Source organism: Solanum verrucosum, unplaced genomic scaffold (genome assembly GCF_900185275.1).
Source record: "Solanum verrucosum unplaced genomic scaffold, falcon-dt-bn FXZP01000252.1, whole genome shotgun sequence".
NCBI classification, from domain to species: Eukaryota; Viridiplantae; Streptophyta; class Magnoliopsida; order Solanales; family Solanaceae; genus Solanum; species Solanum verrucosum.
This window is the reverse complement of record NW_026019988.1, coordinates 5,973,994-5,989,823: the sequence shown is the minus strand read 5'-3', so window position 1 is coordinate 5,989,823 and position 15,830 is coordinate 5,973,994. Positions and strand designations below refer to the sequence as shown.

Below are 15,830 nucleotides of genomic sequence, written 5' to 3'. Positions count from 1 at the left end.
AGAGTTATGTCAATATTAATTATAATGAAATTTATGTACTCTTTTTATGCAAATATTAGTTATGCGGGATTTTGTTATTTCAATCTTCTATCTTTATAAGATAATACACAAATTCATTCTTAACTTCTACATTTATTAACATGAATTTTCAAATTCCAAACCAAACACAAGGATTTTTTTTTCATTTTTCTTTGTAACACAAGGATTTAATACATAACTCAAGATGTTTAAATTGCCAAACACCAGCATTTTTAAAGAAAGAATCTTCACTTTATTTCACTATAATGTAATTTCGAGTATGTTTTAATTTCTTAAATATTTATGGTGTTTTTATTTGACTTCTTTTTTGTTTCCTTTTAGGGTAAGATATTTGCATTGAAGCCTAACTAATATGAATTCACACCACATAAAACTCCATTCAAGAAGAAGTGCTCCTTATCAAGGATTTCTCAGTACCCACATACTTTTTTTGTTATGTAGATGGAAGTTTGAGTGTCATCATCACTCCTGTTCATTTCATATTTCATACTTCATAGAAAATCGGGATGTATTTTATCACTCCATTAGCAAATACATTTTTTTTTAGCTTTTATTGAGGATCAAAATATGAAACAAAAGTGATTTCAATTTGGTCATATGGATGTGTACAGCCAAACTTTAAAAAAAGGGCAGCCTGATAGAAGTATCCCACATTTACGATACGCAAGGTCCGGGGCTCAAACTCATGACCAATAGGTCCTATGGAGATAACTTTAACATTCGTCCAAGATTTCCCTTCAAAAACAGACTGTACAAAAAAAAAAACTTGATACAATTTTTTTAACATTTTAGGTTACTGCAACTGAAACTTGTCCACTCCAACTACACGAAGCAACTACATTCGACATGACAGGATGGAATACAACATCGATGCAAGCCTCATTGTATGTCTTAATCTTTCTGATGAGCTTACAAGTGTTCGACTCGTAAACATAAATGTATCCATCAGAGGAACCAGATATTACTTTGTCACCATCCAAGCTGAAATTGCATTTTATGGGGAATCCAGAAACACTATGGCCTCCATATCTCCTGTACTTGTCAAGTCCAAATGGAGGCTTGGTAGAGAAAATTGCTATGTAGTTTCCATTTGACTGTGCTATAAATTTGGGATCAGAGGGATGGCATCTTATCGAGGGACATGTATATGCTTCACCGTAAACCTGAAATGTTCACGAAATTAGCCTTCTTTTACAGAAAACAGATTAGCATAATTTGGCAAATATGTGCTATGACATATTCCTGAGTATGTGAATGCAGATGATTGACGTGAGTGATATGACAAAAGCTATCCTCACTTTCGTAATGGTCATGGATGTGCACAATTTCTCCTGAACTTAGACAAATGTGCAAATTAAGAATACAGAGGCCATGTATTACGTAAGAGCAGAGAAAAAAAGATGGGGGCAGAAGAAGAGACCTTGACTGAAAGATGAGAAGATTAGAAACTTCAAAGGGAGAGCCTGGAAAATGAAAAGAAGAAAAGTAGGGGACAACAGGGAGAAGGACTATGACAGTCAACTGGATAATAGCGAAGTTAGCAACATTTAGAGAATTGGAAATGTCATACGACTTCTGCACTGACTCAGTACGTGGCAGATCATAGGAAGATGGTGATTTTTCTTTCTTTTTTTCCTAATAGGCACGCATTTGCATAAACATTGATGAACACCTTCAGGCTTCAAACATTCTTGATTGTATGAACAATATCTACATTTCTAACAACACTCATGTAATATGAAGGGAAATAACATCTTGACATTCACCTAATGACTACATAATTCATGACGTGAAAAAATCAGAAGCATGAGGAAACAAAACCAAAAGGCATTAATGAATAACATTACCTGGTTAGATAGAGGGATTTCTCGTGAGACATCCCAAACCATAATTGAATTTTCACTAATATTGCTTTTGGATGTATCACTTGATGAAATTATTCGCTTTGCGTCAACTGTAAATTCAGCATCAAGGATAGGATCAGGATTTCGCACATATTGATGGACCACCTTCCCAGCTCTTATATCCCATATTTTAAGGTGACCTTTCGAACCTCCAGAGAGAAAGAGATTATAATTATCCGGATGAAATTTTACCACTCCAACAACTTGATCCTCATTGAAAACCTGGGTTTCAGTTCCTTTTTCAACATCAATCAACCTTGATGTGCAGTCATATCCACAAGAGAGCACAAATAGACCATATGGCGACCACTTCACATCTTTGACAGCCGCATGGTGACAATTAAGTACACGTGCTTTCTTCTGATCTCTGCTCCACACATTCCATATACAGACAGTTTGATCCATTCCGGCAGATGCTAGAAGGTGAGCTGCATGGAGAATAGCATACATGAATACAAGTATGCTATTGAATCAGCAAAGTATCACAAATCGGAAAATATACAGTAAACATTATAGAGTTCACAACTAAATGATTTCATGTAAGTAATCAAGCGAATCATTGACTCACATCATTGTAAAATAGTGAAAATTATTGTGCTTGGTTAACAAAGCATTCTTGGTATTTTAATACCTAAAAGAGAGATTTTCTTCTTGGTATTTTAATACCTAAAAGAGAGATTTTCTTCTTGGTATTTTAATACCTAAAAGAGAGATTTTCTTCTTGGTTTTTGGAAAGGCTAAAATTGATTATTTTTTTCCTACGATAGCCCAGAACTTCTAAAATTTAGCCATTCAATTTTTCCACATTTTTTATATTTTCCAACAAAGTCTTGATTCTTTTTGAGTAATTAGTTCTTTTCCTTATTGTTTTGGTAAAGAACAAGAAAACTACATCTATCTGATCCTTCTTTCGATAAATTTGGAAAGAGTATTCACCTTTCTAGATATCACAAGTAAACATACAAAGTACACCAGGGCCCAAGCAAATATCTGGAGCAATTCATGTAACTAGATGATCCAGTCTCATCCTACTACATGCATGAAGTGATGCAGTTTCACAGTGAAGTCTAATTTGTAGGGATTTGAAACCACAAGGGAGTTCTGAAACTATTTCAACATCAATGGTGGCAGGTAATCATCAGGACCCAGAGGGATCCATGCTAAAAAAAATATATGCCAATTTTGATAAATGTGATAATGATAAAAAGGATTTACACAAAATAAAAATCAATAGCAGTACTTTGGCAGGGTTTAACCACTCACCATGACTTGTAGACCACTGTACAGCATTAACTGATCTTTTGTGTCCATCTAGAACTACAGACAGTCTTTCTGGCGTGTGGATCATGTTCCTGTAGACTTTAGTTTGATCTCTCAAAGCTGACAAAATATTATGTGGCAGAACTGAATCCAAAATGCTCCCTAAAACTAAGGACAAAAAAACTCCAAATCATCAGTTGCAGATAATGCAGAAGATCGAGAGAAAAGGTGCCAACTATTGCACAAAATATTACTATAAATTTGAACAACAAGAAAAGTTTCCGAGAGGTTCCTAGTTGCTTTCATGTTAGTAACACTCTCCTTTGACACTCTGATGGGCAACAGTGACATCCTCTCAAAACCAAAGATCTTATTCGCGAAGACATCAATTGCAATGAAAAACTGATGAGTTGCTTAACAAACTTCCTTCCCTAAGGTGAATATTTGCCAAACGTCAATAGCTGGGTCCAGTAATTTTTCTACTGAGACTCTTGACACTAAGGCAACTGTTTAGATAATGTTATATGAATTGAATTGCAAGAGAATAAGGGGAAAAAGTTCACTAAACATATGTGATGAGTGACCAGAAGATAACCCCATAAATCTCACTTGCTTTTTCCAATCTGACCAGTATTTGAGTAGGTAAGGGGAATGCTCTGGAGTTTATTGAAGGATGACCGACTTCACAAGCCAAAAAGAGTAGGGAAGGGAATTTCTGTGGAGTTTATTGACTGAACTCACAAGCCAAACTAGCCATTTTTCCAAATGGTGCTAAATAATCACCTGCCATTGCACTGCTGAGTCACTTCTTACAAACTAGGTTTCGGCAAATCAACCACTGATTATAACTTATCGTTGTTAGAATGTTGGACAGATTCTTAATAGTTGTACATATCTATGTAATAGCTCTAAATATTTGTGTATTGATGATGTCAATTGATTTCCATATAAAGGAGATATGAGGGATTAATGTAGCATATTTTAAGTGATATTATAATTAGGAATAGCAGATATTTAGGGGTGTGAATAGCAGAGTATTAGGCATGTAAATCAGAATTATTTCTATTTAATAGAACTCTCCATTTGAGAGAACTCATTCAGCAAACTTGACATGGTATCAGAGCCAGGTCCATCCCCGTTTGGACTCCCGATCCACACTCCAGTTGGGCCTGGGCGCGAAGGGGGGTGTAAGAGTGGATAAAAGTCCCACATTGGTTGGGGAATGGACTAGTGGTTTCCTTATATGGACTTGGGCAATCCTCCCCTCATGAGCTTGCTTTTGGGGTTGAGTTAGGCCCAGGTGTCATATAAGGAGACCACCCGTCCATTCCCCAACCAAACTAATTCGTCACTAATTACTAGCCTCCAACAATAGCTTAAGGATTCTTTTCATATGAAAGATCTTGGTACTCTTACATACTTTTTGGGGTTGGAAGTTCATTATGATTCTTAAGGTGTGTTCTTGAACCAGCACAAATATACTCAAGATTTGATTGTTTTGGCTGGTCTTCAAGAATCTTCCTATGTAGATACTCCATTGGAATTGAATGTAAAGTATCGCCATGCGGAAGGAGATCTTCTTCCTGATCCTATTTTGTATCGGCAATTAGTTGAGAGCCTAAATTATCTTACTATTACTCAACCTGATATCTCTTTTGCAGTTCAGTTCAATAAGTGAGTCAATTTATGCAGGCTCCTCGCCATCTACATTTGGTGGTTGTTCGTCGCATTATTCAATATCTCTTGGGAACATCTACTCGTGGATTATTCTTTCCTAGTGGTTCTCCGATTCAGCTTAATGCATTCATTGATTCTGATTGGGGCAGATGTCCTGATACTCGTCGTTCTTTCACGGGTTGGTGTATGCTTCTTGGAGATTCCTTGATATCTTGGAAGAGCAAGAAGCAAGACCGTGTTTCAAAATCTTCATCAGAATTTGAATATCGCGCAATGTCTACTGCTTGCTCAGAGATTGTTTGGCTTCGTGGTTTACTTGCAGAAATTGGATTTCCTCAAATCTAGTGCCACTCCTCTCCATGCTGACAACACAAGTGCCATTCAGATTGCTACCAATCCGGTTTATCATGAAAGGACCAAACACATAGAAGTGGATTGTCATTCTATCAAAGAAGTTGTAGATAAGAGAGTCATTACTCTTCCACATGTATCCAGTGATCTTCAAATAGCTGATGTGTTTACAAATCTATGACATGACAGTGTCATCAGTTTTTGGTAGGCAAATTGATGCTTTTTGATTCATCGGCATCAATTTGAGGGGGGATGTTAGTATGTTGGACAGATTCTAAATAGTTGTACATATCTATGTAATAGCTCTAAATATTTGTGTAGTGATGGTGTCAATTGCTTTCCATATATAGGAGATATGAGGGATTAATGTAGCATATTTTTAGTGATATTATAATTAGGAATATCAGATATTTAGGGGTGTGAATAGCAGATTTTTAGGCATGTAAAACAGAATTCTTTCTATTTAATGGAAGAGCTCTCCATTTGAGAGAACTCATTCGGCAAACTTGACAATCGTGTTACGGATTCCTTCTTGATTTCCACTGACAGTAGCGTTCGGACAAGGGTAGTTACTCTTATTCTTAACAAACAGCTCCACTAACACAAGGTAGCAGCTAAGTGAAGGGATTAGTTATCTCAAGTGGAGGACTGACCGTCTGTATTAGTTGTAAGCTTATACACAACAAACTTTTTTTTTGAACATTATATCCAAAACAAACTTTGGGTCATGAGTTTCTCACAATTTAAGCTGGTGACATGATAGTTAAGCATAACGCAATCAGCAATATAAAGGTGGCTGGTTAATTAGGTTTTCAGCTGTAATAAGCAACAATAAGTCAATACTAACAGCACAGAATTTCTGGAAGAGCCCATCTTCATTCAATAATGCATCAATCTGCCAAAAGAACATCAAAGATAGTCCTCTTTTTTCTTCCCCTCTTACATGATGCTGCTCTTCTCCACCAGGACCTCTTCAGTTCCCTAGTTCTTTGGATTAATAAAAGGGTTCTGAATATGCTTCTCATTAGTAATAAATGATTTATCCTTGCATAGAAAAATTGAAGGGGTCTTTTTTGGCAACAATTAAAAATTTTAGATTCATTGACTTCTTATTTACTATTTTTTTTTAAAATGAAAGTGGTATTACATCAATATGCAAGCACCTCAACAAATCCACAAGCCTGTTACATACAACACACAAGCACAGGTCCGGGGTAATCCTATTTGCCATGGTCAGAGCAGATGCCCTCACACTTATTGTTGCAGCTGTAAATTAAGCACTAAACCATTCCCTTCGCGTCAAATTCACCCTCTTCAAAAGGAAAAGGATGACAAATTTCAGCCTTTTAGGCATAAATATTCTTCTAGTATTGTACTTTAACTTTTATCAAAAAAAAAAAATATTCTTCTAGTATTGTCCCAGTATTTGCAAATACTAGTTTGACAATGAGTATTTGAAAATATTGAACCTCACATGAAATATCGAAATATTGACATGAAGGTGTATGTAACAAGCTTTTTCTTTCCAAGTGAACTTCATGTCCAGAAATAACTCCAACTTCTACATTTTTTTCCACTTCAACTTCAAGTACACTTTTTTAAAGAAAACATCAACATAGATACTATCCAAAATGCCTAGCTGTTGCAGCTGTGATTGGAACTTGGACCTCTAAAGGTGTGTTTGTTATGGAGGAAAGCATTTTCCAACAAATGGTTTTAAATTTTTCCATGTTCGGTTGGTAAATCTTTTGGAAAACCTTTCTCTAGAAAAACAAGTTCCTTAAAGATGAAGAAAATGACTTCCCTAATGGATGTAGAGAAAACAAGTTCTACAAGTGACATTCCACATTAATTGTATATTTGTATTCTCCCCACGGCCCACCCTCCAACACACTTCATTCTTCACCTTCACCCATAGCCCTAATCTCCACTCCCACCTCCTATAGTATTTGCCTAGATTATGTACAAATACTTTTTAATGCAACATTTTCCTTCATACCTAAAAAACATTTCCAATGGGAAATATTTTCCTTCATAACGAACACACCCCAATGTCATCAAAAACAAAGTGCAAAAAAAAACTCTAAGATCTGTAGGGACTGTAAGTACAAAGCCACGCATGAAACAAGCCACAAAGGGAGAAACAATACAAATATATATATGTTTAGTCTCAGAGTAATAATTCTAAGCATGAATGAGAAATATATGAACAAAAAATTGAATCTTTTTTATGATAAAGTGAAATCTCAATTTATTGGCAAGGAAAAGTATGCCTTTAGAATCTTGACCCTCTCCGGGGGTTAAGTGTGCGTTTGACAACAATGACACACCCTGAGTTGTTACTCGCTTTACTCCCATATCTCAACTCCTAAAACCATCCCCTTTTGAAAAAAATCATCTTCTTTTAAACAAAAAGGGTATCATAAAACTTACAAAATTTCAACACCAACCAAACACAAAGCTCATAACAAGTTTTCATTTTAAGTGTAAAAAAAAAGAGAGGGGCAAGGGAGCAGTTGCAAAACCTGGTGAACTGTTAGGGGAAATCGTTGTGCTGAGGTCTGGAACTTTCTCCACTGAAGCCATGGCAGCTCGCTCTCTCTTAGAAATGTATCTTCCTGGAAGGGAAGCTTGCGCTGGGAGATTGGCACTTGGATTAGACTTGTAGAATGGCAAATGATTGCTAACGTGATGAAAATTCTCGAATTTGGCTCGTTTTGGAGGCGGCAAAATGGGTCTTTGAAGGTGAATTCCACCATTGTCGTCTTCTTCATCAGAGGTTCCGCCATAGACTTTACACAGAAGGTCCATTCGATCAAATTCGATCCCCCAATTCAACAAAAATTCAATCGAGCTAAAATTAGGGCAAATTGAGACGAATTTCTTCAATTGTTCATCAAAAAGTTTGAATATACAGTATATTATTCTTAAAGGACCTGATTGTAATAGTAGAAACTACAAATATTATTCTTAAGGGACTGAAATGTAAGGAAAGAAAACTTCTAGGGCCTGGATTCCTGATTTCAGTTATTATAGCTGCTAACAGCTATGTACTACCTTTCCAGAGGAATGTACAACTCATGTAAGTTTGATTTTACACTTTGTTTGGATGGTGATTATGTATTGTTTGATAATGTGCCGTATCGTACTGTATTATTTTAATAAATACAATATTTGGACGAATTGTATCGTTCTCATAATTACATGATGTCAAACATCAACAATTTGAAGGTTCTTTTGAGTCGAGTCTATCGTATAGAGTTTGCCTAGTGCGGCTTATATTTTATATGTGGTTTGCAGGCTATTACACAGTGAGTGTTTACCTAGTGTGCACAGAGCGTTCCTCCGAAGGGCAGAGTTTGTGACATAAAGATTGTAGGGGTTACGGGTTATCTTAGGATTTCGAAAAAAATAAAATAAAAATTGAAGGACAAACCTAAAAATATATATATAGGATATGAAACGAAATTATGGTAAAAGGTAGGATAAATGATAAGATATGATTATTAGTAAATAAATATAAGATGATAAAAAAAGAAGAGAAGATAACGATACCATCACACCAATTAGTATTATATAAAATGAGACTTTTATCCTTACGTAATAATGAATATAATGATACGATATAGTAAAATATAAATAATAATCAAAATAAATATTGTATTTATTTAAATTAACAATAGAATACAAATCATCATATTAAGGGAACCTAATTGTAATATTAGAAACTACTAATATTATTCTTAAGGGACTGAAATGTAAAGATAGAAGACTTCTGGGGGCAGAGTTTCTGCTTTCAGTTACTTACTTATGCTAACAACTAAGTACCATGTTTCCAGCTGAATGTACAACTCATTCTAGTTTGGTTAATTCACCCCAATTCTGTGGATGTTCATTAGTACTCCTACAAACTCCTAAAAAACCTTGTAATAACTTTTTGAGATATCAAATAACTCAAGCAAACAGCTTGCAAATAACTTTCTAACACATAATAATCATGCATAACGATCCGCAATAAACATGCCAAGTGTCACATGACAGTTATGTGTGATTGATAAAGTGACACATGTCATGTTGTTGAAACATGCCACGCCCAAATTCCTCCACTCTATATTCCAAGTAACCATGACATAATCACTTCTCCAAAATCACTTGATAGTAAAATTATAATTTATCATATCACTAACCTCAATAGTACAAAATATTTCTACTATTAGGGGTCGTTTGGTTCAATTGACAAGTTACACATTCATTATAGGATTAGTATCACGAAAATTCGTAATACATGGGGATGCCATATAACTATGAGGTAGATATTATATGTTAAGAAGAGAAACAACAACATACTCAGTATAATCTCAGAAGTGGAGGCAGAGAAAATTAGAGTGTACACAGACCCTACCTCTACATTTTCACGTAGAAAGGTTGTTACCAAAAGACCCTCAACTCAAAGAAAGTAAAAACACAACATTTATGGAGACATAAACAATTGCAGGACAATAAATAAGCTGTTGTCTGCAGAAGGGGGTAATTGCCATCAAATGGAAACAATATAAAAAATTGTGTCTGCACAATGAAATAGTAGTAATTAATAAAGAATACAAGTGTTTCTTCAACTTTGTACTATATCTACCTATGTATTGCTAACTATCAACATTGAGGAGCTACAATGTTCTGGTCTACTTGTAAATCCATTCATTTGCACGGCCTCCGGATTCATCCATATCGATGAAAATGCTCACTGCCTGCAGTATATAACAAGAGAGAACACGATCAAAAGCATAGTGAGACAAACTTTCGGTTTGGACTGGCAGAATAATTCACAAGAGTGACATGATATTTGTCATTATAAGTTCATAACAACCTCTGTAATGCAAAATTTGATATATCTACGTGCTTCATAAACATCACAACTGATAATATCCGAGATTCTTATAAGCTTAGGATAGAGGTTTATGCAAAGCTTTAATAGGACTAGAAAACAATGATAACACTACTCTTTTATTGTTAGTATCCTACATATGGTATCAGAGACGGAACTAGAATTAGAATTATGGGTTTGTATTCGGAATTCTATCAAAGCTATTGGGTTCAGATGGACCCGTAGCTTATACAATAGGTTCACCCCTGTATGATATGCATTGGATAACAGGGTCATAGTGTACGGAAAATGCGATGAGGTAACCCTCACCCCCACAAACCCTTTCCCACAATCCACCAAAAGAAAGAAATAAAGATTATAACTGATCTGTCTATAAAGCATAACTAATACTAACCAAAAAGTGATGAAGGTAACGAGATTAATATAATCAAAAGTTTTGAGTAGAAGATAGCATCAAGTATCAGCTAGAACTAATTTACCTTTCCTATCCGAGGCCGCTCTTTCAACTTCTCAAGGCTATTACGAATATGCGAAACAGCTCCCCAACATTTCAATGTGTTTGCCACATCATCTAGCCTCAGTAGGTACTCTTCTTCAGTTAACGGAAAAGATCGCTTTAAAACAGAATCATGAAGGCACATTAGACGGAAATCACAGAATTTTTTAAAATTCTAAACTGAATTTCAACACATTCTAACAGTTACAATTTGTGATTTTGTGTTTTAACAGATCCCAAACGATTTTGAAATCATTTTTCCAGAAAAAAAGGGGGAAAAAGGTCACTCGAACATACTAAGTTGTTTCTTTCAACTTATCAGGGCAAGTAATAAAACTCATTTCTAATGCCAAAAGTTCAGTTTATTTCTAAGTCAGATGTTTGCTTTATTTGATCAATACATAATGTCGAATATCACAGACCAAGTCACCCCAACTATTCGAGATAGCTGCAGGAGAGCAGTAGTTAGCATGCTGTCTCGAGAAAATTAATATTAGCATCTCATCTAGTGTATCAGCAGAATTTAGTTAAGCTAAATTAAGTTCATCTCTCGGTCTTTGGTTAATGTTAAACGTTCAATATCATTCCAAGTAATCACCTTTAACTTATATCTCTTTCTGAATTGAAAGGTATATTCATCTTCTTAAACACTTGGGGACAAGGTTTAGAAAGGAAAGTGCAGCAGAATCACATGTGACATCATGCTTCTGGTATGCTCCGTCAAAAAGCCCAACTCCAATCATGATGAGAAAGCAAGATGAAAACAAAAGTAGGGAAGGACAAACTGAAACTTTGTTGGTGCTATTTGGTTTGTTTCATATAGAGTGAAGAGTCAAACACACACCTAAAATATCCAAGTTTTTCGAGTTTCATACCTGAACTATCAAGTGGACGAGTTTCCTACCTGAACTATCACCAACTATTTATCAAAACATACCTCAACTATCAATTATTCCCTTTGTGTACCCGAACGATGGTGATATTTCAGGTAGGAAAGGGGAACATCGAATAGTTGAGGTGTATTTATATAAATAGTTGATGATAGTTCAAGTAGGAAGCTCGCTCACCTAATAGTTCAGGTGTAATACTCGAAAAACTGAGATACTTTTTAGGTGTGTTTTTGACTATTAACTCTTTGAAACAAGATCTTAAGTATCTGAAGAATAAGGAAATCCAGCCACGGCTTTCAAAAGATGAGAGAATACTGAAGTGCGTTCTTCAGAGTGCTGACATCTCCCAAGTGGAAAGTATAAGAGAAACAAACTATGGTTCTTCACATACTGAACTTATGTTTGAGAACTATGTATCACACTGGGGAACATTTTAAAATATTCGTCAAATCAAATGGTAGTAATAGTTTAATGACAACAATCGATCTCATTACGAATGCTAAAGAGATCAGCTCACCTGCTCCCTGTATTTCCACATAACATTTAACGCGAGAAGATTTTTCCCCATGAATTCCTACATAAAGAGGATATAGAGATACAAGTTAAGCATCTAAACAATGTTTATATATCCAACTGCCAAAAAGAAAACTTGCAACATCAATTGGAATAGTTAATTGTTTGAACGATCTTTTTCATGTCAGCTTGATTGGTTAATTTGATCTAAAAGAGCATACAAAAAAAAAAAAAAAAAACAAGAAATAGTCATTTGAGTAATAGGTTTTAAAGTGGATACAGAAAACTCAAAACCTTATCAAAAGAACTTTATTTTGAAGCACTTTTAATGGGATTTTAAGCCGATTTTATTTATTAATAGCATTACACCAACCAATAGATTTTTGAAAGTTTGAAGTTTTGGAGAAGTTGCATGTATCTCTACGGTCAATCAAATACATACTCCCTCCGTTTCAATTTGTTTGTCTGGTTTTGACTTGGTCACGGAGTTTAAGAAAGAAAAGAAACCTTTTCAATCTTGTAGTCTTAAACTAAAGGTATGTAGAATGTATCAAAATGTCTTTTAATCTCATGGTCTTAAACAAGCCACATGGAAGGTTGGAATTGAAGAATTGTCAAAAGGGAAAGACACATCCTTTTTAACGGACTTATAAGGAAAGTAAGAAAAACAAATTGAAATAGAAGGGAGTGTTAAGTTATAAATACATCCGAAATAATGATTAAAGAATAAAGAAAGCAAGTACCTTCTTAATCAATTGAACATCATAGGACCTTCCATATTTATTCCTTATCAGAGCTGCAAGATCTATTCCACTAAATGCAGAGTCATCCCGCCCGACAATTCTTTCAAGATTGCCCCTTAAAATTTCACTATTTACCTGCAAACTAAAAATTAGGATGCTTGTTTGACATTTAGACAATCAGAGACATGCATAGACACGTATAGCGTAGCAACCATGGAATTGCACCAGCAAAGGCATTTTCACTTACAGATTCATTTTCATTTTCTGGAGGATTCTTACTATCTTCTGAGTCATCCGGATCATTTGCATCACCGGTTGCAGCAGAAAAAATTGACCAACATTTTCGAGTATTTAGGTGGCGGCAGCTATTAAACTTCTGAATTTTTGAAGGAAACAATTCTTTCCAAGAAGATTCTACATCTGTATAACGAAAACATGAAATTTTGCAACTTCTTTCCTTCACAATATGCTCAGGACCTCCTCCTAATGAGCAGATACGAGGGTGGGTCCCCAGAGAACTCGTCATTCTGAAAATTTGGCATCAAAGCACGAGTTACTGACCAAGGAAAATGTATTTGGAATTTTTTGAAACACTGCATAGGAAGACACATGTAAAGGTATGAACTTTTATTCCTAACTTGAAAGACACAATATGTACTCGACATTAAATTTAAGCTAGTATTTGTGTAGCAGCATAAACAAAGCAATAAGATTGCACGTGATAAGATGGTTGGTTACGTTAAAGTAATTGAGAATTTGTAGCTTTAACAATTCACTATGTTAGGATACAAAAACTTTTACGATCACAGTTTTGTGCAGATTCAGAAAATCTAACCTCCAGATGTTGAAAACCAGTAACAATATAGAACTAGAGAATTATAAGATGCAATTAGGCCATACATCAATGGCTAAGTGAAGAAACAGTATTGTTTTTGCTTAATCAATCGTAGGCATAATAAGAAGATATTAGATAGCTAGTATATTGCAATGAATTAACTAAAGAAAGAGGGGTAAACAAGAGTTGATGACAATATTTTCAAGGCGCACTTAAGCACTGAAGTTGTAGATATTTCAACAAGAATAAACTCTGGACTACTCAGTATAGACTCATGAAAAGAATTACTTTTAGGTTACACTAACTATACATGAGTTCAAAAGCCATTCACCCTATGTATGTTGCTCGGACTCTCTGAAAATGTCGACGATTGCGTGCCGGACTCTTCAAAAGTAGTGCATTTTTGGAAAATCCGGCACCGGTGCGGCAATATTTTGGAGAGTCCGAGCAACATATCCAGGCAGATGTAATACACATCTATTTTTGTGCTTATTATTGTAATGTATCCTTGCGCCTCCATCCAACACTTTGCGCGTATATTTTATATGCATAACCTTTGACAATTTTAATGCCATAAGTCCATAACACACACTTGATGTCCAACACCTGTACTTAGTTCATGGTAGCACATGCTCAAACATAAGGTTCATGGCAAATCAGATCGGAAACCATAGCTTCTTTAAGAAACATGTATAAGATAAGCTCGTTTTACCAGAAACCGACCCCTGCACCTTCTGGATAAGCATAAACTGACCATGGAAAACGTTGTTCCTCCAAAGTCCAAATTTTTCTTGCTCTTTCATGAAGTAGGATGTTGTAGCCGCTACAAGTTATTCTTAGCTAGGCTAGTGTACATCATTTGATTCAACATCAAGTTGTCATAATTCATTATAGCTATATTTAAAAAAGGAAAAAAGAAGAAGAAGAAGAAGCTAGAGCTACTTCATAATGCATCAACGTGGACCTTCTCCGAGGAGCACTTCCAATATTTTGTACATCAAGCGATGTACTAAATTCATAAAACAAGTTAATTCAAATTCCATTAACTTCATATTCTAGCCTACTTATCACAAGGTCTCAGGTTCAAATCCTAGTGAAGACAAAAACACGGCGATTTCTCTCTATCTGTCTATGCCTTGGAGGACGAAGCTACATGTACCTGTTGTCGATGGGAATTGGGAGGTAGCACTCAAGTTGGAAGTACACCACAGCTATAAAAAAAACTTTTAAATTCTAGCTCCACCTACTCCATTTCAATATTTACAAACTATAAATTTACAACCCAACAACTCAAAGAAGTGCTAAAATCCCGAATCCATAAACTTCAAACCCTAAATCCCCTCAAATCAAGTATCTTTTAACTAAGCACATACCTTACTTTTGATACATAATGAGAAAAAAAAAAAACTTGTCATACAACTATATTTCACCCCTCTTTACAAAACACTTAACAAACCAAAATTCCAACAATCCCTTCTATAAATCATCAAAAATTTCCAACAAAATATAGAAGGGAACTTTAGAAATCAAGATTCAAAATAGATAATTGGATAAAATTGACAAAAATAAATAAATAAGTGGGAGAGGAAAATACCTGGTAGAAGCAGCAGAGTTTGTTGTCGTGAGGCCCCGGAAAAAGCTAGTTGAAGGCATAAGAGGTTTAAATTATGGTTGCTTTTACTTCCACAACTAGAAATCAAATACCCTTCGGTTTCAATTTGTTTATCCTATTTTAATTTGTATATAATATATATCAAAGTAATATATATCAAATTAAATTAAAAATTATAATTTTAAATATGCTAGGTAAAATATAGAAATAAAATAAATTATTTTCTTTTATAAACATATCAAAAAAATAGAACAAACAAATTAAAATGGAATAAGAGATAAATGGGATTTGTTTTTCTCATTTGTATGTGTGGGGCAAAATGGATATGGAGAGTAGTTTGGTGGAAGAGAATGCCTTACACGTCATAAACTAGTGTGAGATTTTTTATAATTTTTATAATTATATTGTAAATAATTTGTGCGTAATTTAATTAATTGTATGAAATTTGTAACACTTGTCACTAATAATAAAAATAAATATCATATATTTTTGAAATTATTTAATGTCTTGTATGTACACGAGATTTTAGAAATCATGATCTTTATTGACTAGTATGTCATACTCTTGATTTTTCTTTTGTTAATATCATCTATACTCAAAATTTATTGATCCAACTTTAAATATCCAT

The 15,830-nt window shown here is 34.8% G+C and overlaps 2 protein-coding genes across 2 annotated transcripts; both read right to left on the bottom strand.

The window, feature by feature from the left end:
* Positions 1-756: 756 nt before the first annotated feature.
* On the bottom strand, positions 757-8,138 carry LOC125818649 (uncharacterized). Its single transcript, XM_049498162.1, has 4 exons — positions 7,757-8,138; positions 3,207-3,371; positions 1,887-2,371; positions 757-1,202 (listed from the first exon to the last, which is right to left on the bottom strand). The coding sequence occupies exons 1-4, from the start codon at positions 8,040-8,042 to the stop codon at positions 828-830; spliced, it is 1,311 nt and encodes a 436-aa protein (XP_049354119.1). The 5' UTR covers positions 8,043-8,138; the 3' UTR covers positions 757-827.
* Positions 8,139-9,855: 1,717 nt separating this feature from the next.
* Positions 9,856-15,294, bottom strand: LOC125818658 (uncharacterized). Its single transcript, XM_049498172.1, has 6 exons — positions 15,185-15,294; positions 13,003-13,282; positions 12,756-12,890; positions 12,017-12,073; positions 10,593-10,727; positions 9,856-9,976 (listed from the first exon to the last, which is right to left on the bottom strand). The coding sequence occupies exons 1-6, from the start codon at positions 15,241-15,243 to the stop codon at positions 9,911-9,913; spliced, it is 732 nt and encodes a 243-aa protein (XP_049354129.1). The 5' UTR covers positions 15,244-15,294; the 3' UTR covers positions 9,856-9,910.
* Positions 15,295-15,830: the final 536 nt, after the last annotated feature.